This window comes from Martes martes (assembly GCF_963455335.1).
Source record: "Martes martes genome assembly, chromosome: 3".
Lineage (NCBI taxonomy): Eukaryota > Metazoa > Chordata > Mammalia > Carnivora > Mustelidae > Martes > Martes martes.
The window spans coordinates 89,480,471-89,505,840 of NC_137890.1; the positions used below are offsets into that span (position 1 = coordinate 89,480,471).

The window sequence follows — 25,370 nt, forward strand, 5'->3', positions numbered from 1 at the left end:
GGATGGAAAAGTAGACATAAAAAATAAATCATGATTTTGGAAAAGAAACAGATAAGCACTATGTGAGAATAAACCAAAGAATGAATTTACTAAAATATTAACAAAAGCTTTGATTTTCTTTTTTTATTTTCTGTTTTCTCTGTATTTATTGTGGGATAGCTGTCTTTCATAATGGGAAAAATAAACTTCATTAAAAACAAATTCCTTGTCCTGCATAGCTGTTTCACTGAGAACTATATATGAGTGATGTGTAAATTATTGACTATCCCCTCCAGTACAAGTTACTTTTTAATTAACAACGACAACAAAAAAGCAGATGTGAATGAATTTCACCCACTCCTCCATCAATTATCCCATGGTAACACTAGAAATTCTGTATTAAAACAAACTGAGTGAAAGTTCGTTTGTTTAAACAATTTGGGAAATTCATCAAGAAGGAGGTTTTGAATCATATCTACACAAAAGTATTATTATGAAGAAAGAAGAATATTAGTTCTAGGAAATGTTCTATCTTACCTAGAAATGTTCATTATTAGAAATAAAAAAAAAATTCTCAAGAGATTATCAAACTCTTTAAACTGATATATATATCTCCAGTTTACCTCCATGGCAAGTGCAGTTCAACTATTAGTTTTAACTGGTTTCTAATTTCTTAGGGCAAGATAAAATTTCCCATGTGCCATTGTAGAGGTCAAAGACAATAATATGCAGAAGCTAACTTTGGCCAGGAACATGTTAGGGAAAACAAAAGCAAAAACAAACAAAGAAAAAAAAACCCTTTTACTAATTAAGTAAAAACTTGTTTTCATGTGGTTAAAGTTAAAAAGAAACAATGTAAATACTGCTCAAGGCCCTAAAACACATAACAATTTTTATAGGAAACTTGAAATGTTTCCAAAATATTTCTAACTTAAGTTTTTTATCTTGCTCCACCACCAACATACTGTGGATAAACACGTCAATTTCTTCACCCTTAGAACTAACATCTTCATGTCTAAGGGCATACATATGACAGTGTTTTCACCGAAAAGTCGTCTTTGATTAGATCTTCTTGTTTGGTCTTATCTTAACAATTCAAACATGGATGTCACCTAAACTTTCACAATCTTTGAACTTCAGATAGCCTGAATGGGGAACTCTTGTTTAACATTGTATTTCAGGGGCACCTGGGTGGCTCAGTGGGTTAAGCCTCTGCCTTCGGCTCAGGTCATGATCTCAGGGTCCTGGGATCGAGCCCCACATCGGGCTCTCTGCTCAGTGGGGAGCCTGCTTCTCCCTCTCTCTCTGCCTGCTGCTCTGCCTACTTGTGATTCTATCTCTCTCTCTGTCAAATAAATAAAATAAAATCTTTAAAAAAATGTAAAAAAAAAGATTTTAACATTGTATTTCAGCAAAAAGTCACTTGTGGAAAGGACTTCATTTACTGTTAATGAAATAGGTGAGCACCCATATGGAAGTCCCCAGTACCTGCCTTCATGTGACCTTCAGAACTGACCTTTCCACTCTAATTTTTTTTAGATTATCAATATTGGTATTCACTTATATTATTAAGCTTTTTCACATGTGAGCCCTTAATATATGTTGTTTCAATTTTTCCTGAACAAAACCCTGAAAAAAAATTGCTGTGTCAAAGAAGCCACATGACTTACTCAAGAACACAAAGAATTAGGATGACAATCAAGCTCTATCTGACTCTAACACTAATATTCCCAACACAATCTTATTGGGAAAAAATGATATTCCTGATTCATCCTCATTTCTTAACCTTCTGCACATCTGCATCCCACCATACACACATGTAAGCTATGTAGCTTAGCTTAGCAGGAATGAAGAGTCTCAGAAAATAATTTGATGGATGAAAAGCAACAAGTTGTGCAAAAGAAAAATGGGGCAATGCTAAAGGGGAAGCATAGACTTTAGAATGAGAAGGCAAATTTCAATGCCATAGGTTATCCGGTATTGTAAAGACCCTTGCTTGGAAAGATGCAGGGCTAATGAATATTCTCCTGTGTGCCCAAGTGAGACTTCCTGAAAAGAAGAAGAAGAAGAAGAAGAAGAAAGAAGAAGAAGAAGAAGAAGAAGAAGAAGAAGAAGAAGAAGAAGAAGAAGAAGAAGAAGAAGAAGAAGAGAAGAAGAAGAAGAAGAAGAAGAAGAAGAAGGAAGAGGAGGAGGAGGAGGAGGAGGAGGAGGAGGAGGAGGAGGAGGAGGAGGAGGAGGAGGAGGAGGAGGAGGAGGAGGAGGAGGAGGAGGAGGAGGAGGAGGAGGAGAAGGAGAAGAAGGAGAAGGAGGAGAAGGAGAAGGAGGAGAAGGAGAAGGAGAAGAAGAAGAAGGAGAAGAAGGAGAAGGAGGAGAAGGAGAAGGAGAAGAAGAAGAAGAAGAAGAAGAAGAAGAAGAAGAAGAAGAAGAAACTAATTGTAAGCAACACGATTCCAGTGGGCTTGACACTCAAACTGGAGTAAATCTTGAGGGCCTGGGTGGCTCAGTGGGTTAAAGCCTCTGCCTTCAGCTCAGGTCATGATCCCAGGGTCCTGGAATCAAGCCCCACATCGGGCTCTCTGCTCAGCAGGAAGCCTGCTTCTCCCTTTCTCTCTGCCTGCCTCTCTGCCTACTTCTGATCTCTCTCTGTCAAATAAATAAATAAAATCTTAAAAACAAAACAAAACAAAACAAAACTGGAGTAAATCTTTATGTACACTAAAGCAAAGAAACATAGGTCTTTAGTTAGAATATTTCTAAATATCATTCAATAAAATACTCTCCAGGTTTAGGGGTGGTTGCTCAAGTCCAGCCTCTAATTTTTTTTTTTAAAGATTTTATTTATTTATTTGACAGATCACAAGTAGGCAGAGAGGCAGGCAGAGAGAGAGAAGTGAGGATGCAGGCTCCCCGCTGAGCAGAGAGCCCGACGCGGGGCTCGATCCCAGGACCCTGGGATCATGACCTGAGCCGAAGGCAGAGGCTTTAACCCACTGAGCCACCCAGGTGCCCCTCCAGCCTCTAATTTTTATCCATCTTCTGTGACTTCACTACCTTAAAAAAATGCTCTCTCAGTACAGTTATAGTATATGGTTTTGATAATATATAATCATATACTTTAAATTAATATTAAAAAGTTAAAATGTAAATAGATAAAGAAGTGGTCCATGTATACAGTGGAGTATTACTCAGCCAACAGAAGGGATGAATACCCAACTTTTGCCATCACCATGGATGGAACTGGAGGGGATTATGCTGAGTGAAATAAGTCAAGCAGAGAAAGACAATTATCATATGGTTTTACATATACATGGAACATAAGGAATAGCATAGAGGACATTAGAAGAAGGAAGGGAAAGATGAAGGGAGGAAATCAGAGAGGGAGATGAAACATGAGAGACTAAGGACTCCGGGAAACAGGACTCTGAGGGTTTCAGAGGGTGGGGAGCACAGGGAGGACATGGGTTAGCCCGATGATGGGTATTAAGGAGGACATGTATTTCATGGAGCACTGGGTGATATACACAAACAATGAATCATGGAACATTACATCAAAAATTAATGATGTACTGTTTGGAGACTAACATAACATAATAAATAAAATAAAAAAATAAAATAGATTTTACATTAAAAAAAGAGAATGAAATAATTATTTTACCAGGTTGAGAACTCCCTGAAATTAGGGACTGCTAAGTACAACTTTTAACCCCCTGTGGTTAGCTCAGCTCCTAACTTAATGTACTTGTTCAACAAATTGCTATTACATTAATGAAAAAATTATGAAAAATGGGGTGCACTTTGACCCCCTGACACTTTGAAATGCCTGTATTCCTTTACTTTTTATGCTAAAATGTCCAGATAAGTCAGAGTTCATCCATAAAGCCTTTCTGGGCTCCTCTCCCCTACCCTGATCACTCCATTTTTACAGTTTAACCATGAACATGGACTTCATGATATTTTTATAAAGGTTTAGAACATTTTAATTATTAATGTCAGGATATTAGGGTAGAACTGGAGGGGGTTCCAACCCCAAGTCTACAATAATGGGACTATGTGATCTTGGGCAACAGACTGTACATCACAGACCATCAGTTCTTTCATCTATAAAATGGGTTTGGATATAGTCTCTAGGTCTGTCATGTTATTTTGAATAGAATACATATTTAACTTATGTAGTATAGTGCTCAAGTGCAGGCTCTCAAAAACAGCAACACTTAAAATATCTTCCATAGTATTCAGTATAAACTCAGAAACATGTTGAACATTTTATAAATATGTGTGGGTTGACTTATTCAATTGTGTAGATTTCAAAAGAGCTAATACAAATGTCCATTTGACTTTATGGTAAATGTGCAGATCTTTTACCAATATCTCAAGATATCACCACGAGTTGATTATTCACTCAACTGCTTTGGTCTCTGCACCCTACGCTTGCCTCCTCAATGGCATTGCTGTGTATGTGTTTATATACTATTCCTGGATTCTCACTTTACTACAGCTACACTCATTGCAACTGCACATTCTGCCTTAGTTCAAAGGCACTGAACTCTTGTAAGGATGAATGACCTGCATGTACTATTGATGTCTTGCTTAGTTCTTACAACAGTTTCCCAGTCATGTAATACCTGCTCTTTGATTCTTCCACCTGCATGTATGGGTTAGTGCCGCTGGAATTCTGCAGAGGGCAGACTGCCACAGGTGGTGTGAATGAGATGTGTACAAAGTGAGAAGAGGAACTGACTGAGAGAAGAAATCTCTTTCCCATTAGTACTTCTAGGGAAAAAAAAAAAAAAAATCATTGCTCTTCCCTAAGAAATTAATTAAACAGGAATGACCTAGGTCAATTTTACCATAGAACTGACCTGCCCAAGTAAGCCCTGGTAGGGATAATTGACAATGAATCAGTCACCAAAGAGAATCACTTAAAAAGAACCACAACCAATGGGGATCCAAAGGCCAGCCTCAACAACTGGCCATGGTGCTGAACCCCTCTATTCCTATCCTGAATTGTTGAATTGTAAAGTCCAATTACATAAGGGACACACACTGAAGAATCATCATTAAAAGTTGCACCACTGGAGCCTCCATGGAATCTGGGAAGGAAAACTACCCCTTCGTTGGCCTAGGACCATCCTTTACACCACTAATTTGGATTTCCACATTCTTCCTCCCTCCTTCTTTCTCTTTCCCTCCTCCTCCCCTTCCTCCCTCCCTCTCTTCCTCCCTGCCTCCTTCTCTCTCTGTCTCCCTCCCTCTTTCTCTCTCTGCCTCTCTCCCCCTCTCTCCCTTTCTTCCCTCTCTCTCTCTCTCTCTCTTTTTGTCTCTCCCTCTTTCCCTCCTCCTTCCCTCCCTCCCTCTCTGCCTCTCTCTCTCTCTCTCCCCTCCCTACCCTCCTTTTCACATCCTTTCTTCCTCCTTTCTTTCCTTCTACTATTCATTCATTTCTTTAAAAAAATAAAATATTAAAAGATAAACATGAGCTAATCAGAGAAAGACAATTATCATATGATTTCACTCATATGTAGAATTTAAGAAACAAAACTGGTGAAACATAGAGGAAGGGAGGAAAAAAATAACTAAGACAAAATCAAAGAGGGAGACAAACCATAAGAGACTCTTAACTCAAGGAAACAAATGGAGGCTTGCTGGGGGATGGGGTAACTGGGTGATGGGCATTAAGGAGGGCACTTGATGTAATGAGCACTGGGTATTATACACAACTGATGAAACACTAAACTCTAGCTCTGAAACTAATAATACACTATATGTTAATTAATTGATTTTAAATGAAATTTTTTAAAAAGATTATCATGATCATGAATAATATGAAATCTTTCCATTTTGGAAATTGTATGGCAACATGGAAAGAACATGAATTTTGTATAATATGTATAATTTCATATAAATAACTAAGAAAAACATTTGAAAAATATACCAAAATATCAATAGAAGAGATAACTGTAGGATTTCAGGTGACATTTTTTGTTTTACTTAAATATAATTATTTTTGTTTAATTCTTCAGGTTTTCTAAAACTGATATATAGTTTATACTCCGAAGAAAATAGTAAAAAATGATTAGATATAACTACATTTTAATAGTGGTCATTCCTAATAACTAGCTGTGTAACTCGAAGAAATTATTTATCCTTTTTGAGCCTAATATTCTTTATAGGTAATTTGGGGCTAATATTTATTTACCTAATTTGGCTGCTTTGAGGATTGGATAAGATACTAATGCACTGTGGGGATTCTGTAAATATCAGGGCGACATCATAGAGAGAGAGGCTCATGGAGAAGCCAGGAGCACAGTCTTGGGTTGAGCATGCCCAACAGTAATAATGTGTATTGTGTCAAGCCCTAATATTTGAGATGGAAACCCCTTTTTCCATTGTACTCATTGTACCTTGAGTATTAGGCAGGTGCTTTCCTAACTTCTGGGGCCACAGCAGTGAACAAATTTTGTCTTTACTTTGTGCAACCTACATTACAGATTTTGTATTAGGAGAAAAAGCAATTATCATCTTCCTTTCCCCTTAACTTAGTGCTTTCAGAGAGCTGGTGGCTCTTTCTGAGGTATGAAGGGCTAAAGAATTGGTATATGCCAGTGTCTCTCTAGACAAGAAATGTGAAGATTAATACTAATTTGCAAGAAATCTAGGTGGCTGCTTCAAACAGGTAAGTACAGGGAACACTGAAACCCACAACATTTCACTTTCCAAACAGATGAAATAGATGAAGAAATTCTCAAACTATGCATATCACTGAGAGAACATACTCTTACTACTGAATCATTCACTAAATGAGATTTTATTTTGTCACCACCATGATTAGAAATACACAGAACATGGGATCTGGGGAAAAAAAAAGAAGACTTTTATTTTCCATGTATCACAGCAAGGAGCAGGCCCTATTCATTTTAAATACAATTTCCCTTCAGGAAGACTGGAATAGCACAGAATACAGGACATTCAGATATTGTTTTTCTTTTTAATACATGAAGAATATTAAGAGCTTCTCTTTTTGATACTTCACTATGTTTACTTATTGATAGAGAATATTCATTTATATTATTTTTGGTTTTCATGCCCATGCTCCACAAGATAGTTATTCCTTAGCCCCAGATTATACATAAGTAAATAGAGACTTCTGAGTTATGCAACTTTCCTCATAACAGATAGTTAGCACATGTCTATAATTAAAATAGGTGTTGCATGACCACACCTCCTCCTTTCCATCATGCAATACTGTGAATGAAACTGGTTTAAAACATTGGATGATGCATGTTGGAGCAGACCTTTGGAGGAGGAATGGCATATCTAATTAGGAATATTTAGGAATATAAATCACAGTAACTGGAAGATTCAGTGTTACTAGCAGAAGACACCTGCTCTGCCACTGACAAGAAACCATAACTTCATTCATAATGCACAATGCTCTCTAGGCCTTATGCAGTTACAGGATTGTACTCATCCTGTATCATCATGTATCATCCATATCCCCTTTCTGAAAACTGAAGGTCAGGTAATGAATTGATGAACTGATGCATTTTTACTGAATATCTGTATGCTTACCCTTCAGATAATTCATTGATAAGTTGCTTCTTTAGGTATGTTAATACAATTAATCATGGTATTAGTAAATCCCCTTACTGCTCTCTTCTGGGTAAAATTCTGCTTCTAAAGATGCCTTTGGTTTATATTTAATCTAATGCACTAGATGTCAATTTTATAAATTAAAGGATTTCAGATGTTCTCCCTGACAATATTCACCATGGTGGCTAAGAAGGTACTCAGAAATGCCTCAAAATAAAGACATTTGTTTGGTTTTTGAGGTGAGTCAACACTAACTTTCATTCTTATGTCTCTCCTTCTAATTATAAAAATACACTTATCTGATATTTTTCCCCAGTTTTCCATGCAACCTAAAGTTACAAACTCCATTCTGCTATAACTGTCCTTCTTTACTTTGACACCAAATTGTTAGTGGCAATTCTCTTCCACAAGTATAATATTCATCCCTAATATACTAACAAAATCAGTGAGAGGCAGGGAATCATTCTCATAAAGAATGACACTTCCTTTTTCTTCACCTTGGGTGATCTCTCTATTTTGTTTGTTTCTTTTTCTATGGAAGAGCTTTTTGGTTTGCCTTTGCACCTTTGGGAATTCTGCCCCCTGCCCCCAGCACTTGGTTCACTCTACCTTCAAAAGTACCTTTGAGCATATAAAGGAGGCTGAGCCCTTCTTTCTCTTTCCCTGGAATAAGAAGCTGATTACAATGAAATTTCAATGATAGACTACCTGTGGTCAGTCAGGTCATGCTGGGTGCCAACCCATAGGGGGAGGATGGTGTCCTAAATACACAGGAGGCAGGTCATTGTACTAACTTAACTGGCATTCAGCAAGTCTAGGGCTCACCCTAGCACAACAAGAGATGTAAAAGAGAGTGTTTCCCTTAACAAGACATGGGAATGAAAAAAAAAAAAAAAACATAGACTTTCCCACTATACATATGACCCTCTCTCTCCTTAACCAAAATAGAAATAATAATAATAATAATAATAATAATAATAAACTAAATAAATTAAAACATGTCTTCTCCACTTTTCCCTGGGGACTGAATTTTCATAAATGTATCAATCAGAATAGAATGTGAGCAAGCTTCATTAAAATATGTGTGCACGTGTGTTAAACTTACTCAAGTTAAATTGTATTTAAAAAGATAAACAGATAAATATGTAGATAGATAAATAAATACATATATATAGCATTGAGCGTGTAGTTATTCCTACCCACCAATATTATCTTGTTTCAAAGAATGCTATCCATGGCTTAACTATTTCACAAAATGTTTATTTTTTCTTCTCCAACATGTAAAAGGGGAAAATGTCCCTTAGATTATATTTCAGCAACTCCCACCTAACATACAAGGGCAATAAGAAATTGTAACCCACCACAAAATAGAGTTCCTGACAGTTCAACATGGAAAGGAACAAAGCCTGACCCTACCCAAGTTGAGATGCAGGGCGAGCCTCCCCTTCTGGAGCTCCAGGGTGATATGGTCTCCACGTTGACCTTCTCCATGGAAAAGAACCCCATCTCCTTGCATGCTCTTGAACTTCAGAGAGATCACATCTTTGAGAGTGCTCATCAGCTTCTGATTGAACCTATATAGAAGGGAGCTTCGGCCATCAAAGTCAGCAACATCTGATTCTGGGAACAGGGAGGAGGGAGAGGGAGAGAGAGATCAGTGCATATCCTCATAATTGCTCTTCCTGCTTCTCATCCAATTTATAGGAATGTTCTTGACATTTGGAAGGTCCCATCTCAACAGAAAGCATATGGACTAGACCCAACCTAATTAGACTAAAGGGGATTATTTATTTACAAGCAGGCATCACACATTGAGTCAAGGTGAACTGATCATTAGCCTGGAAGTATAACCCTGCTTTAGTGATATATCATATTTTGCTTGATGGTACAGTGTAAGAATACCACAAATACCTATGTCAGGCTCTATGATATCAGATGCCTGGTAGTAATAATATCTCATTATTTATCTTCATTATTAATTTGCTTCTGATAGTTGGAGCCATTTGATTCCCTCATCTCAGGTTCAAGGTTAGAGATGCAAAATATAGTCTATTATTCCACATCTAACTGAATAGTACTGTCTTCATAGAACCTGTGTTGAGAAAGATCCTGAGGTCTCCTCTGAGTTTAGTGGAAAAGAATGTGCAGTAAAGGAAGACTTGGTGTTTGTACAGGGAGGGCAAGTACATTTTAACCTTACCATCCCTACCTATCCTGTGTTAGTGATATATAAAATTTTATTTTTTATATGTAAAAATATTCAATTATTATCATTAAATAAATAAAAGAAAGTCAAGTAATCATGACCTAAATCAACTTATTTAGTGGATAAACATTCAGTGTATAAACATACCTGAAAATTATATGCCAAAATATTAACAGAGGTTCTCACCTCACTGGAGAATATATAGAAATGGCAAATAAGTATATGAAAAGATGCTCCACATCATGATATTAAAAAAATACAAATTAAAACAGTAAGAAGATGCTACTGTATACCTATTAAAATGGCCTAAATTTGGAACACTGAGAACAAGAAGTGCTGGCGAGGTGTAGTAACAAGAACTCTCATTCATTCATGGTAGAGATGCAAAATGGAGCAGCCACTTTGGAAGACAATTTGGTGGTTTCTTACAAAACGAAACATACTCTTAAACTATCCAGCAACCTCACTGCTTGGTATTTACACAAAGGAGTTGAAAACTTATGTTCACACAAAAATCTGCACATGGATGTTTATAACAGCTTTATTCATAATTGTCAAATCTTAGAAGCAACCAAGATGTCCTTTAGTAGGTGGATGTATAAATAAACTGGAACATCAAGACAGTGGAATATTACTCAGCACTAAAAAGAAATGGGCTAGCAAGCCATAAAAATACATGAGCAAAACTTTAATGTATATTACCAAGTGAAAGAAACCCACCTGGAAAAGCTACTGTTTGATTCCAATGACACAATGTTCTAGAAAATGTAAAATGATGGGGAATGTAAAAAGATCAGTGGTTGGCTGAGTTGGGGAAGGGAATGATGAACTGATGGAGCCCAGAGGATTTCTAGGGCATTGAAAAGACTCTGTACGATAGTATCACGATGGAAATACCATATCATTATACATTTGTCCAATCTCATAGAACATATGACACCAACAGTGAACCATTATGCAAATTAAGAGATTTAGGTGATTATGATATATCAGTGTAGGTTAATCAATTGTAGTAAATTTTCCACTCTGGTGGGGGATGCTGATAATAAGGGAGGCTCTACATATAGAAGCAGTGGATACGCAGGAAATATGCATACCTAATTTTTCTGTGATTCTAAAACTGCTCTGAAAAAGTAAGCTTTTAACAATCAATTAATAGGCACTCTATTTGGGAGGTGTTATTTTCACATTATTTCTCCTATTTTTTTTTAATTATAAAAACTTTTACAAAGAACTCATTACTTTTACAAGAGAAAAAAATGTAAGGCTATTTAATATAATTTGAAACAAATTCATTATATACCATCTTATGTGGGTGGGGTAGTGGTGAATGGGTGTATGGAGAGGGTAGAATTAGTCTTATTTGAAATCGAGTGCTCTGAAAAACTCAATTTTTTAGTATTCACCAAGCAATTAAAATACTCAGCTTGAACATACACAATGATAAATTAAGTATATTATTTTGGCCAAGTTCAAGCTGCCCAAATTGAAACATTCTTTGTAAAGCCAAAATTCTGAAATGAAAGTAAAAATGAAATTATACTTTTACTGTAATTAGTTTTAAAATGCAATTTCACAATGTATTCCTGTGGAACAAAGTGATTCTAAACAAAGGGTTGCTGATGACTCTCTAGACCCTAAAAGGAAATAGTCCAGATACAGAGAGAAGCTTCTCTTGGCTCCATTGCACAGATAGGAAGACTGAATTCCAAAGAAATCGGAAAGTTGCTGCAAGTCCTCCAGCTAGTAAATAGCAAGACCATAATGGAAATCCGGGGCTGTTAGTCTTCAACAATATTTTTGTTGTTGTTGTTTCTCTTTGTCGATTGCTTCTGTTAACTTTAGATTTCATGGCAATATGAAGATGTACTTTCTTCTGTTACTGCACCAGACTCTGGGATAGGAACTGGGTCCTTAGGAGCTTTGGTATTGAGTGAGTGGACATGACATATACTATTTGTGGACAGCCAAGATAATATGACTTATGAGCTAAAAATAAAGGGCACATCCAGTGCTATGGAAACAGAAGGCTGAAACACTATATTGTCTATGAGTGTGGGACAAATGCTTTCATGAATAAACATAGAATGTATTATTGCTTTGAAGACACACCTTATGCCTTATGTCTCAGCCTACAGTGCCCAGGCTCTTCCTCTCTCCACTCCAGGGCTCTACACCTCTCTCTCCTAATTCATCATGGCATTAATGACCTACATTTCATTCCTTCAAATGTCTAGCTAATCTAGTGACTTACTTAGTCAAGTGTTGATGACATAGGTTACCTCCAAGAAAGTACATCTCCATATTGCCATGAAATTTAAAGCTAACAGAAGCAACTGACAAAGAGAAACAAACAAACAAACAAAAATATTGTTGAAGCCTAAACAGCCCTGGGTTTCCATTATGGCCTTGCTATTTACTAGCTGGAGGACTTGCAGCAACTTTCTTGACTGCTCAGGGCTTCATTCTTCCTATCTGTGCAATGGAGCTAAGAGAAGCTCACCCTACAAAGTCATGGTGAGAATTACATAAAGTATACCTGGAAATGTAGAACCACTCAGCAATCCATCCCCCTCCACCCGTTATTAATCCAAAAGCATTACTACACTGGTAAAGATTTGTGCATTACAGTATAAAGATGATACGAAGAACATGGTTTGATTTGGTATCTGTCATATTACACCGAGCAGGTATACATTCAAGCCTATATCATCACTTGCCGCATTCTTAAAATAGCGCCTCATAACTGTCCTCCCTGATTCAACGTTTGCTACTTCCCTCTGACCCATTCTTTAATCCTCATAAAACATAAGTAACATCACACATCGCCTTCACTAAAGCCCTTCAGTGAACTCCCCTACCCTAAGAATTAAAATCTCTCTCTGAGACCTCTCATGATCTGCCTTTCCTGTTTTCCCACCTCATCTTTTCTTCCCTCCCCAACCATCACTCCCCTTTATGCACTTTTTACTTTCAACGTGTGCGCATGTGCAATGTGGGGTTAGTTCGGGTAACATACGCAGAACACATATCAGGAGCCCTATAATGGTGTAAATTTTTTTTTTCCACATGTGAACTTACTTAATTTCAATCAACCTACGAAGAACACACTATTATTATTCCAATTTTGCAAATGAAGAATCTATGGTTCAAAGTGGTGAAGAGTAGCATGAAGTTAGCAAGTGGCAGAGCCCAGATTCCAACCTGTCCCATCCCACTAAACCTGTTCTGCTTGTGCTGAGCCCTTTCAGGAGGGCTGCCCCTCTCTTGCTTCAGGCTCTGATATTCAGTTGTCAGGCAGGTGGTTGGTCTTTCTTAATAGGTTCCTCCCATTAGCTAGTCTCCCCTGAACACCTTGCTACTTCCTTCGTAATTCACTTCCCAACTGCAATTTGATTCTTGGTTGTTTCCCGATGTGTTTCTAGTCCAGCTCTCCAGCATGACAGGGCATCCCATGAGGGCCAGGGCCAGATGTGTATTAACCACCTCATTAATTCAGAGCCCAGCACTGGGCCCAGAACACTATGCTGTCCAGAAACACCTGTGAAATGACTTAGTGACCCAGTAAGGAACTTGTGCCCAAAGGTAATACTGCTGATTGTCCCCTGACTTCCTGTCACATCACCTGCCCCCACTTTTTAAGAGCCTGGCTGCAGAATCACACTCAGAGTGTTCGTTTGCCTGGAAGCACACGCTCAGCCACTGGGATATAAAGCCCACATAACCCACATACACATGCACACTGGTGCAGAGGTGAGAGGCCTCCTTTAGAAAGCACAGAATTGGCCTTGTGGAGAGTGGAAGCTTTCCTCCGAAGACTACCAACAGCTAATGAGAGAAAAACTTCACCACTGTAAATGAACTCAGGCAAACACCCTGAACCTTTGCAATATGGGGTCACACCCAAAATGCATCAACCATATCCCAGAAGGAGAAACAGGTGGTTAAAAAGATACCAAAAAAAAAAAAAAGGTTTATAGAAGAATTAAAACCTTCCCCAGCCAAACACTTAATACTCCCGGCATGGAGCTGTATGAAATACCCAGCATTCCCAACTTCATGTGGACAAGCAGATTTCAAATGAAAATAATGAAGGCTCATATTTTTAAACTGCGGTTGTTAAGAAAAAACAGTTATATTATATGCTGCTTTTTCTTTTTTAGATCTTATTGTAACCACTTTGTCCTGACTCATTCAGCACTTTCAGGACTTTGTGGCATGGGGTCTGATTATGGACATGAACACCTTCCTTCATGTCTTACGAGCTACTTGAAAGAAGATTCTGCTTAAAAATACCAAGAAAAGGAAAAAGGAAAGAAAAGTAAAATGGAGTGCATTGGAAGGTGTGTAGAGATAGGCCCCCTTCTGGCCGGTGGAAAAGTGTGTAATCACCTCAGAGTATAGTTTTAAGGGCACCAAGAAAGTAACTGACAAAACTAAATATATCTTCCCTGTTCTTTATCACTGCCTTTCTATGCCACCCGTAGAGATTTCTTATTCTGGATGAAGTAATCCATTCTCTAGGGGGAAAAAAGGAACAAATTAGCGCACATTGCCTGATTTAATGTCTTAACAGCCCTGCAAGGTCCATATTTTTTCCCATTTGTAACATGGGAAAGCCAAAGCCCAGATTATGTACCTTGCCCAAAAGCATACACATGGGAATGAGTTGTGTGACACAGAAACCATCAATGTTTCCTCTTAAAAGTGGGGGTTGGTGTGAGAACTACATGAAATTTACATCTCATACGTAATGAGAATGTACAAGACTTTGTACACTCAGCATTAAGCATGCACTGGGGAGGAGCTGTGTATGTGGGAATATGTGTATAAGAAAAGAGATGCCGATTTTTTTAAGATTTTATTTATTTGAGAGAGAGAGAGTGAGCACACACTAGAGAGAGCATAAGCAGGGGGAGGGGCACAGGGATAGGGAGAAGCATACTCCCCGATGAGCAGGGAGCCCAAAACAGGACACTGGAGCCCAGGACCCTGAGATCATGACCTGAGCCGAAGGCAGAGGCTTAACCGACTGAGTCACCCAGGTGCCCAGGAGATGCCAATTTAAAAGGAAGATAATGTTAAGTAGGAAATTATCTTTTCCTTAAAAGTTGATAGGAATTTCCTGTGGTCCCTGCTCTTCTGAACTTCCTCTTTCACTCAGAGACCCAACTTAACTAGAGCAGTGTTCTTCCTAAGAGGGCCAGGGAAACCACACAAATATCTGAGAGGCTTTTTTCGAGTAGACATGCATTACCCTCCCCACCCTCACTCTCTCCACTAAGGTCAAACTCCTTATCTTAGTCTATTTCTGTGGTCTCATTTCAGTAAGATATGCTTGTATTCAAAACTTTGTTGAATCCCCTCAACATGGCAGCACCTGTGTTCAGCACAGGTAGACAGTGATAAACTCTATAGAAGTTCCTGCTTTCAAGGGCTAAGCTAGAGAGAGCAAACATACAATCACACATCCCTGGGAAGAGGGTAAGCACGTGCACAGGGAGTTCCCAGAGGAGGGGTGTCTAGCCCCTAGTAGGTAATGCTTCTCCTGAGTCCTGAGGGATGACTGAAAATCAGGCAGGTGAGGTGTGGGGACAAGGTATTGCCACCAGAGGGAAGGAGCTGCCCATTTGAGGCATGGAGACGACGTGGGGTCATATCTAGGATCTGCAAGCATTCAGGTTTGTTGGCAGACTGGCTCTAGAAGTGTACTGTCTGCACCAGCAGCTTTGGTAACCCCAGAAGCTCATTAGGAGTTTCAGGTTTTCCGACCTCACCACAGGTCTACGGCATCAGAAACTCTGGGCATGAGACCCAGAAATCTGAGTTGTATTGAGCCCTCTAGGTGATTCTAATGCCAGCTGAAGTCTGAGAAGCTCTACGCTAAAGCATAAAATGTCAGGCAGTAGGGAATCCAGAGGCTGGGGACAGAGTCCGGGCTTCTGCGATGGAGCATCCTGTTAAAAGTAATAATGGGTTTCAATGTGGCCCTGAGGTCAATGGAGAAATAACTGTCAAAGTATTTTAAGGAGGGAAAGTGTATGGCCAGTTCTGGTTTTTAGAACCTACTCTGGTTTTTAGAATGTTCATCTGTATTGTTTGGTCAGTCTGCATTCCAGTCCCAGCTACCCATCCCACCCCTCCCCAGTGGGGTTACCTAATTTCTTCTTACAGTTTTTCTTATTTTATCAACAATGCTGGGTAGAACACAGCTGTTAGATATTCACTCCCCAGAGAGGACAATTTCTTCCTCTTTCTCAAAATCAATTTTTTAGGATCTCATCGTGAATTCAATTCAACTCATTTTGTGGTTTGTTAAGGTGGCAATACACTGGCAGATTTCTCTAGAATATGAAGGAGAGCTCGTTTGAGGATCCAAAAAGTCTTCAGGATAAGGACAGGTTCTACAGCTCACAAAGCTCTCCTTTTAGGTTAAGACAAAACCAAAGCATACTCCCCTCCATCCCAGTGGTGCTGAGAAATGCCAGTGCTGGCTGACTTCCCACTGGGCCCATAATTGCTGACCCAGCTGTCATAGCTTGTTTTCTGAGAAAGACAGAGTTCTGGAGTCAGACTCTGGCATATTTGATGGATGTTGGTAGCTTGTCAACAAACCAGCTAAAACAAGGGCTCCACTGAATAAAAGATTCCAAGCTCGAATCCCCAAGTGAGCCGAGAAGGATTCTGGCGTGGGCCGGCGACACAGACTGTTTTCTCACAGACAACGAAAGCCCCAGCTCAAAGTTGACAGGAGAAACCATCAATTCACCCTGAGACAATTAGTCCCACTCAGACTCTTCGGCTGTTCGCAGTAAACATGATTTTCAATACGATTACAGTATGAAGCTTAGCTCATGATACATTATATAAGAAAAATGATTATTATTCAGACCATACACTTGTACGGAGGACTCCAGGGCTTTGGCTAGCAATCCACAAACCACAAAGGTTTCCGTCAGCTCAAATTTACAAGGATCTCCACCAATCTTGACTTTTCTAGGCCTTATCAGAAGCTCCTGATAACCTCAGATGAACTATAAAAGCAATGTCAGCTTCCAAAGTTTGCACTGACAAACCCCAAGAATCACTTTCCTTATGGAACTTCTGACATTTCTGTGTATGAGAGCAGGGAATACATAGAATAGATCTCAAAAAGACAACATGAAAAACAGTCATACTACAAAAAAAAAAAAAAAGGCAAAACTTTGAATTCCAATCCTAAGTTTAGCAGATAGAATTTTTAGCTCTGACAGTCAGATGTGCCTTCTTAAAATGCCTAGGTTTTTTTGGATATCTTAGACATGTCAACATCTCTGAGCACACTTAGCGTTTGTAGTTCAACTGGACTGTTTGCTAACTCCAGAGATTAGGCCCAAATAGTGTAATAATTTTAAAGAACTTTTTAAATAGTAGAGACCCAATCACAACAAAATAATGATAATAATAATAGTAATAATAATTTATAATAATCATTATTATAAATAAATAGTAGAGATCCTGGGGCACCTGGGTGGCTCAGTTGGTGTTAAGTGTCTGCCTTCAGCTCAAGTCATAATCCTGGAGTCCTGGAATGGAGCCCCTTGTCCAGCTTCCTTCTCAGCCAGGAGTCTGCCTCTCCCTCTGCCCCTCACCCTGTGTTCATGCTCTCTCCCTCTCTCAAATCAATAAATGAAATACTTAAAAAAATTAAAATAGTAGAGATCCTTTGATTTGCTTGTTCTTAAATTCACTGGCAGATATTAGGCATATTTTGTACTCTTTTTGGTCACTATGCTGAGCTATGAGATCCAGGTAATTGAGACATGGGTTGTTCCATCCAGGGATTCAGACACAGTAACATGAAAGCCCAAAAAATGAATTGCTTTGGTGAAGAAGAAGGTGATAATATAAATCATAATTATGGCCCCTAGACCTTGTTGCCCAAGTAGGGACTTGTGAGACTTTAAGGGAGCATTGGATCACTCAACGGGGCCAACAGCATGGATCAGGACTGGGTAGAAATAGCTGAGACATAGGGTTACCCCACATAAAAGGCAAAAGGAGGGCCATGAGCAGTGGAAAGTCACAGCCACAGAGGCTCAACAGGTTAACAGAAGGTTTTGTTAAGGGAGTACTGTTTCACAAATCTTACTCATAAGTTTCCAGAAGGAATGATCAAGGCAAAAGCTAACCCTGAGCATCCAGCACTTGTTGTGCAAATAGCATAACACAATTATGAGCTGTCCCCTCACCTAACAGACCCACAGTAATCTTCAGCCGCAACGTACAAATGTTCCCTGTGAAAGGGTCTTGGTGCAATGAGACACAGTTACATGGGAGTGTCAAAATTGGAGAAAAGAGCTGCTACTTCCCACCTTAAAACTAGCTGGTATTTTTTTTTTTTTCCCTAAGGTAAGATTTACCATGGTTTTAGTTTAGAGACCTACTGAATACCCTTGCTAATGATTCTACCTGGGTACAATCTCTGAAAGTGAGGGCAAGGAGGTAGGTGTGGGGAACAAACCCCTCCAGTGACCACTTGGATAGAGAATAAATTTTTTAAAAAATAGTAATTAAAAAAACTGTAGGGGGCAAGTCCTTGACATTTTTGAGGAAACCCACTGCTGCATAAAGAAGTTGATCTATTAGTTCATTTTGCCTCTTAGTTTCCTTTAAAATCACAACCATTAGCATATGGGTCCCAGGAATCAGAGACACACACTCAAAGCACACAGCGAGCAGCAGAACATCAATTCATCAAGAGAAATTGTTAGCTGTGGATTTCCCATCTTTTGCTAGCCTTATACAATACTTGGTTTCCTCAGCCCCCATGTTTAGAAGCATTTCTTTGTCTGCCTTTTACAGCAACTAAAAATCCTGAATTCCTATAGGACAGGGATTGTCTTGTTTGTTTCTATACTCCAAAGCCTAGCAGAGAGGGGCTACTGAGTATTGCTCACCTTTTGCTGAAAGACTTTTGAGATCCTCAATCAATAAGAAAAGTTATTTCAGATTTATTAGAAAAGTTGACTTAAGGTAGAACATCATTGGTTTTTTGTGTTAATATGTTCTTACTGCAGATATATATGTATACTGGTCTCTTCCCAGAAGAGGGTCTTTTTTTGGTTTTGTTTTGTTTTGTTTTGTTTTTTGGTTATTCCTCTATGAACTAAGAGAAGAGAAAGAGAGAAGAAGAAGCTGACTAACTCAAATTTTAAGACCTTTCTGGAACTAAATTTCCTCTGCTATAGAATGAAGGAATTGCAACAAGCTATCATGGAGGTATTTCCATTTGTATGATGCTATGATTTCCAAAGTGGGATTCAAAGACCCCAAAGACTGAGGTCTCCAAGCCCTCAGTCCTGACTGCTGTCATTCTGTCCCCTCCAGGATTTGCACTGCTATAAACCTGGCCTTTTGAGGTGCCTGTGATATGGGCTTCACATGCCAAAGATGAAATTTACAACTTTATGGACTCTATCATGTATAACAAATGGCCCCAGAGAATGAGAACCACAACAAAGTGAGCAGCTGAAGCTGGGGCAACAAAGTTTTATTTGAGGAATTAGGATATGACTTCAGCTATGAAGCTGATGAATTTTGGATGACACCAGTTGGCCATAATTAACCAAATAGGAGCAAAGGCTTTTTTTGTGTGTAAGGAGGCAACTTGAAATATAAAATGATAGTTGTAATTTTTAATGAGATTGGGAAGTCTGACAGATCATTATGCCTTATTAGAATTTAAAATGCTTTTTAAAATTAATTAGCTTCCCATATGGAAAGGAATTCAAGTAGAAGCCCCCGGACAGAAGTCCACATAGCCTAAAGTCACCAGATGGCCTGGTGAGGGTATATAAAAAAGTTTGCCTCTTCCCCCTGAGGTACAGGTGGAATGTGGTCTTGAGTAAGAGGGGAAAGGAAAAAGGGGGAAAAGTGTGGTGACCAGTGTAAATACAAATGAAGATAATGATGACCATAGCTAATACTTTTTAAATGCTTATCATATGCCAAGTACTCTTTCAAGCAATTTGCGGTATGAAGTGAGCATTATTTTTACCTCTCTTTTCACTAAAAAGGAAGCTGTATCCACAGAAGACCCGAGATTGTCCAGGATTATACAACCAGTAGGTGATAAAGCTAGGTTTGCTTCTCTGGTGGTAAATGTACCCACGCATCTAATACTATTATATACTATCTTTAATAGTGCTCATATTTCATTTTAATCCTTAAGATTCACAATCACAGGCATGAAAATGACAACATAGATGAAGAATGAAGTGACTCTCATAGTTAAAAGAGAAATTTGAGAATAAGCTTTTAAATTCTGGCTCCATATAACAATCACCCAGGAACAGAAAAAAAAAAAAAAAAAAAAAAAAATCACTAATGCTGGGACCTCTACCCAGAGATTATGCCTTAGTTAGTATTTAGTATATATTTAATATACTTATTAGATATAAGTACCACATCTTCTTTATCCTTTTATCTGTTGAAGGACATCTTGGCTCCTTTCACAGTTTAGCTATTGTGGACACGATGAATGAATAAAGAAGATGTGGTCCATATATACAATGGAATATTACTCAGCTATCAAAAAGGATGAATACCCACCATCTGCATTGACATGGATGGAACTGGAGGATATTATGCAAGTGAAATAAGTCAAGCAGGGAAAAACAATTATCCTATGGTTTCACTTATATGTGGAACATAAAGACTTGCATGGAGCCCCATAGAGGAAGGGAGGGAAACCAGATGGGAATAAATCAGAGAGGGAGACAAACCATGAGAGACTCAGGACTCTGAGGGAAAAAACTGAGGGTTATAGATGGGAAGGGTGTGGGGGGATGAGGTAACCAGGAAATGGGTATTAAGGAGGATACCTGGGGTGATTGAACACTGATTGTTATATCCAACTAATAAATTGCTGAACACTACATCAAAAACTAATGATGTAGTATATGTTGGCTAATTGAAACTAATAATAAAAAAAAAAGAAGGTGGAAGGGGTGGGGAGCCCTCCAGACAATGAGTGATCAACCCATTCAAGGGCCTTGAGATAGGAGGGAACATGGCATGACAGAAGGCAGAACAGAAGCCAATAAAGCTTGAGCCCAGGTAGGGAGGGGACGTCATGGGGTGGTGAGGCCAGGGAAATAAGTGAAGGCCAGATGCTCCAGGACCTCTTCTTCATGCATACATATGACTTTGGTTTTATTAAGTGTAGGCAGAAGCCAGCAAACGTTTTTCAACAGGAAGTGGCTCAACTCTGCTTTTTATGACAATCCTGCTGACTGCTGCAGAGATAATGGACTAAAAGAAAGAAAGAAAAAAAAAAAAAAAGGAAAGTGGGTTCCTGAGTTAAAAAATCCAGGTGATAGGAGATATAACTGAACCAGGCTGGATGAAAAGAAATGGACATATTTGTGATGAATTTTGGAAGTAATATTGATAGAGCTTGCCGATAGATCTGCTATGGTAAATAAGGGAGAGCAGAGATTTAAAGAAAGCTCCCCAGGGCTGGTTCGGGCAACTGGTGTTATCTACAGAAATAAGGAAGTCCACAAGAAGAAGAAACTGAGTGTGGTTAGAGGGTACAAGTTGATTTAAGTGTTCCCTTTGGGATATGTTAAATTTGAGCTATTTATGACATAACCAAATTGAGATATCAATCAGGCAAATGAATATATATTTTTAGAGCTCAGAAGAAATATTTGGTTTAGGATGCAAATTACTTATCTAAAAGTCACTTCACATTTATAAATTTCAGTCTCTCTTTGTATAGTACATAGGAATAGTCAGTCATTCCTATCTGAAAGACTGTTGAGGTTTGGAGTGTGTTGCACCCTACTGAACATATTAAATGACAGTGGGGGAGGGGGATGTTGATGATGACGGTGACATTTCTAATAGAAATTATAATTTAATGATGGACAAGTTGTCACAAACAGGGCAGATACTGGCTCTCTCTCCCAGAAAGCATCCCCACTAATCACAACTCAGAATAGTTCTCCTCATTCCCCCACCTCTTCTTATTTTGTAGTCTCAACATGAGATGAATTATTTTGCACAATTCTGTACTGACATCTTTATTTCAAGCATGTCTCTTTACAACAGCAGCTCAGTGATGTAGCAGGACCCATGTCTTTTACTCACTTGGTTCACCTGCACAAACATGTTTAGTCAAAAAGAATCAAACTGAAAATTGGTCAGAGGGAGAAAACACCCATGCAAAATTCAAAAACCATGTACCCCAACTTGACAACAGTGGTGACACAGAAGGAAAAGTGGTAATGGAGGAGGTATTCAAGAATTCTTATGAGAATGTAATGTAGCAAGTTTGGTTGCCAAACATCCGTACATGGAAATGTGTCATAGTCATAATGAAATTGATGCACAGCAAGAAGAGGGTATAACATGTTCAGAATAACTATCTAGAAGGATGTTAAAAATTATTTTCTTGGTTCTCCCTAGAATTATTTAGTAGTAGCAATTGTAATAGGAGAATACTTTGTATTTTAGTCTTTGTGTAATGCCATGGGAGACCACATTTGATCCTATTCTTAAAAACGGAGAGAGAACCCGAAGGCTACTGAGATCTGAGATCCCAGAGTCTATGACAGCAGAAGGAGAGACGAGAGCAGAATATATCTGAATCCGAGAGAGGCCCCTTGTCTAATAGAAGATAAGACCAACGTTTCCCCAAAAGGCAACATGTAGTGTCAGTACAGGGCTTTCCTCTATGAACACATACCCACACTACTACTAGCTGTCAATTGCACAGACTATTGACTACATACTCCATTCTGTGCATGATACAGAATAACTCTGAAGTGACATCATGGTCTTTAAAATAACTATCACTGTGATTTGCAGATGAGAAAACAGAGGCTCAAATAAGTCCACAGGATTTGCTGGAAGGTGCATGCTTTTAAGTACAAACCACTGATTCCATTGTCTGTATCTGAGTACACAAAAGAATTGTTTGCTTTGAACTTCCTTGTGACCAAGGCAAAAAAGATAGCATTGGTGATGTGAAAGCAATGGGAACTTCCGTAAAATGAGACAGTCACCCTGGAATGTATAAAAGGGAATGAAGGCAGTGTGTGCCTGGGTGGCACAGTTGGTTAAAGTATCTGACTCTTGGTTTCAGTGGCCACTGCAGGTAGTGATCTCAGGGTCCTGGGATAGAGCTCTGTGTCCGTGCTCCGGGGTGGGGTGGGGGTGGGGTCTGCTTGTCTCTCTCCTTCTGCTCCTCCCCCTGCTTGTGCACTCTCTCTCTCTCTCTCTCTCAAATAAATAAAATCTTTAAAAATAAACAAATAAAATAGAATGAAACCAATCAAGAAGAAAAGTTTTTTTTAAAACATTAATACTTAAGGAAAATGGAGATACACTTTCACTTCTAGAGATTTTAAGGCAGCTTAATACCAGAATAGCCTAAGGAGGCTCTAAACACATTCAATTTGGGAACTGCAACCGCTGATAATCTCAGTTATTCAAAGAGAAATAACGTGAGGTATTAAGGAAACCCATGTACAAGGAAGATTCCAATAAGCTCATAATTTTTATTACTTATAAAATATGTATATATGTATGTAATTATATATACCACACACACACAAGAGAAAGGAGGCCTTCATTAGAAAGAATATCATACAAATATTGTAATTTTAAAAATACAATAAAACAGTAAAATATGCAATAAAACTTTCAAAAATGAATAAGGATGGCTAACCTTTAGATCTAAAAATTAAATACACATTAAATATTCATGGAGCATATAGCAGCCATCAGGCACTGATCTAGGTTCTGAGTAGCAGAAAGGTAGGACAGGATCCCATCTTACAGAATAGACTGGTTATTAAGTGGGGAAGCACCAGGTAACTTTAATTTAACAAGATAAAACCTGGAACTGAAACATAAAACCTAAAAAGAGATCACATGGCAAGGTCCAAGAGGCAAACGATTTCAGAAGTAGGTGATATTTGATCTGGCTGGTGAGGGGCAATCAGTAGTCAGCCTGGTGAAGGAGAGGGAGGATTTTTCAGGAAAGAAAGAAAAAAAAAAAGACAGCTGCAAATATGAAAGCATGGAATCCGGAGAGAAGCTTATGTCTTTGCAGGGAACCGCACGTGACACTCAGTGGAAGTTGAATATGGGGAATGCAGCAAATGAGAGGGTGCAGAAGTGTGGGCTCTTCCAAATGCTATGGGGATCCCTTGAACAATGAGTCAGTGCTCCTCTCAGGAAGGCCCTAGAAGTAGGGAGACCACCAGGACAGCTGCTGACATGCTGGCTGAGGAAAGAGGAGGGGCAAGCATGGCTAGGGATAGGCAGGACAAGGTACATAGGCACCAGGACCCACATGATCACGTGAGTGGGGTTTGCAAAAAAAAAAAAAAAAAAATCTGCAGGCATGGATTTTCAAGCCAGGTTTGGAGAAATAGAGAAGAAAGGGGGTCAAAGAAAGCAAATGAAACAGAACAACAGCCTCCAGTTGGGCCCAGTCTGCAATGTTAATGGATGACTGAAAGATGGTGAGAGAAGGCCTGCTTTGACTCCTCCAACAGGGAGGATGCTTTTCAAACCAGAAAAGGTGGACTTTATTAAGAAGGAAGTGAAGCCCAAGAGAGCTTAGAAAAGAGGAAGGGCTATTTCTTACTATCAACGCCCTTCTTCCCACTGGCTCGTGAATTTTATTTAAGCTACTGAAAATATGTTGGAGCAGAAAGAGGCAAATGGCTTCAACTTCCCACTTTCCTGTCTTTGTCTCTTGTGCATTGAAATGACAAAACCCTGAGGTCTTGCCCCTGCCTCCCTATGTGCCAGCCCCACCTGCTTCTTGGCGATTCCTTCTGTGCTGGGGAAGTTACTACTCAACTTTTGAGACACAGCTAAGGTGGACAGTATCTCCTGAATCTTTCTGATATCAACAGTGACACCTGCTTACTTTGTCCTCTTTGCCCCTTTGGCTCCCTTTTAAGATTTCTACTAGGCACATTCAATCCTTTTCAGCATGTTTTTATTTACATGCTCTTGACCCCATCTTTGACTATCAGCAATGTCAATCATTCAGTAAATGCTTACTGAAAGCACACCGCGTACCCAACATACCTGACAGGCAGTGACTGACTTTTTGAAGCCTAGAGTCTAGCCAGGGGAGGCATATGTCAAAGAAGCAATTATATAATCAATTAGTGATATGTGACCATTTAAAAAAAAAAAAAGTGCTTCAAAGAAAAGAATACGGGACCTTTAAAAGTCCGGGAAAAGGTATTGTTTATTTCTTACATCCCTTAGGGCTCTGCATGATGCTTAGTGTATCTTTTTTTTTTTTTTTTTAAGATTCTTTTTATTTGTTTGAAAGAGAGAGAAAATGAGCAGGGGGAAAGGCAGAGGGAGAGAAAAGGGAGAAGCAGCTCTACACTGAGCTCTACATTGATATGGGGCTCGATCCTAGGATCCTGGGATCATGACCTGAGCTGAAGGCAGATACTTAACTGACTGAGCCACCCAGGTACTCTATGCTTGGTGTAACTTAAGTGCTAAGTAAATTTGTCAACTGAACAAATGAATGAGTGAATGAATAAATGAATGAAAATATGAATGT

The 25,370-nt window shown here is 38.9% G+C and overlaps 1 protein-coding gene across 1 annotated transcript in view; it reads right to left on the reverse strand.

Annotated features, from left to right (window-relative positions):
* Positions 1–25,370, reverse strand: part of CNTNAP5 (contactin associated protein family member 5) — an 811,336-nt gene that overhangs the window by 432,882 nt on the left and 353,084 nt on the right. The window contains exon 5 of the mRNA XM_080798228.1: positions 8,986–9,189. Coding sequence (XP_080654354.1) covers positions 8,986–9,189 — 204 coding nt within the window. The remainder of the gene's footprint in view (positions 1–8,985; positions 9,190–25,370) is intronic.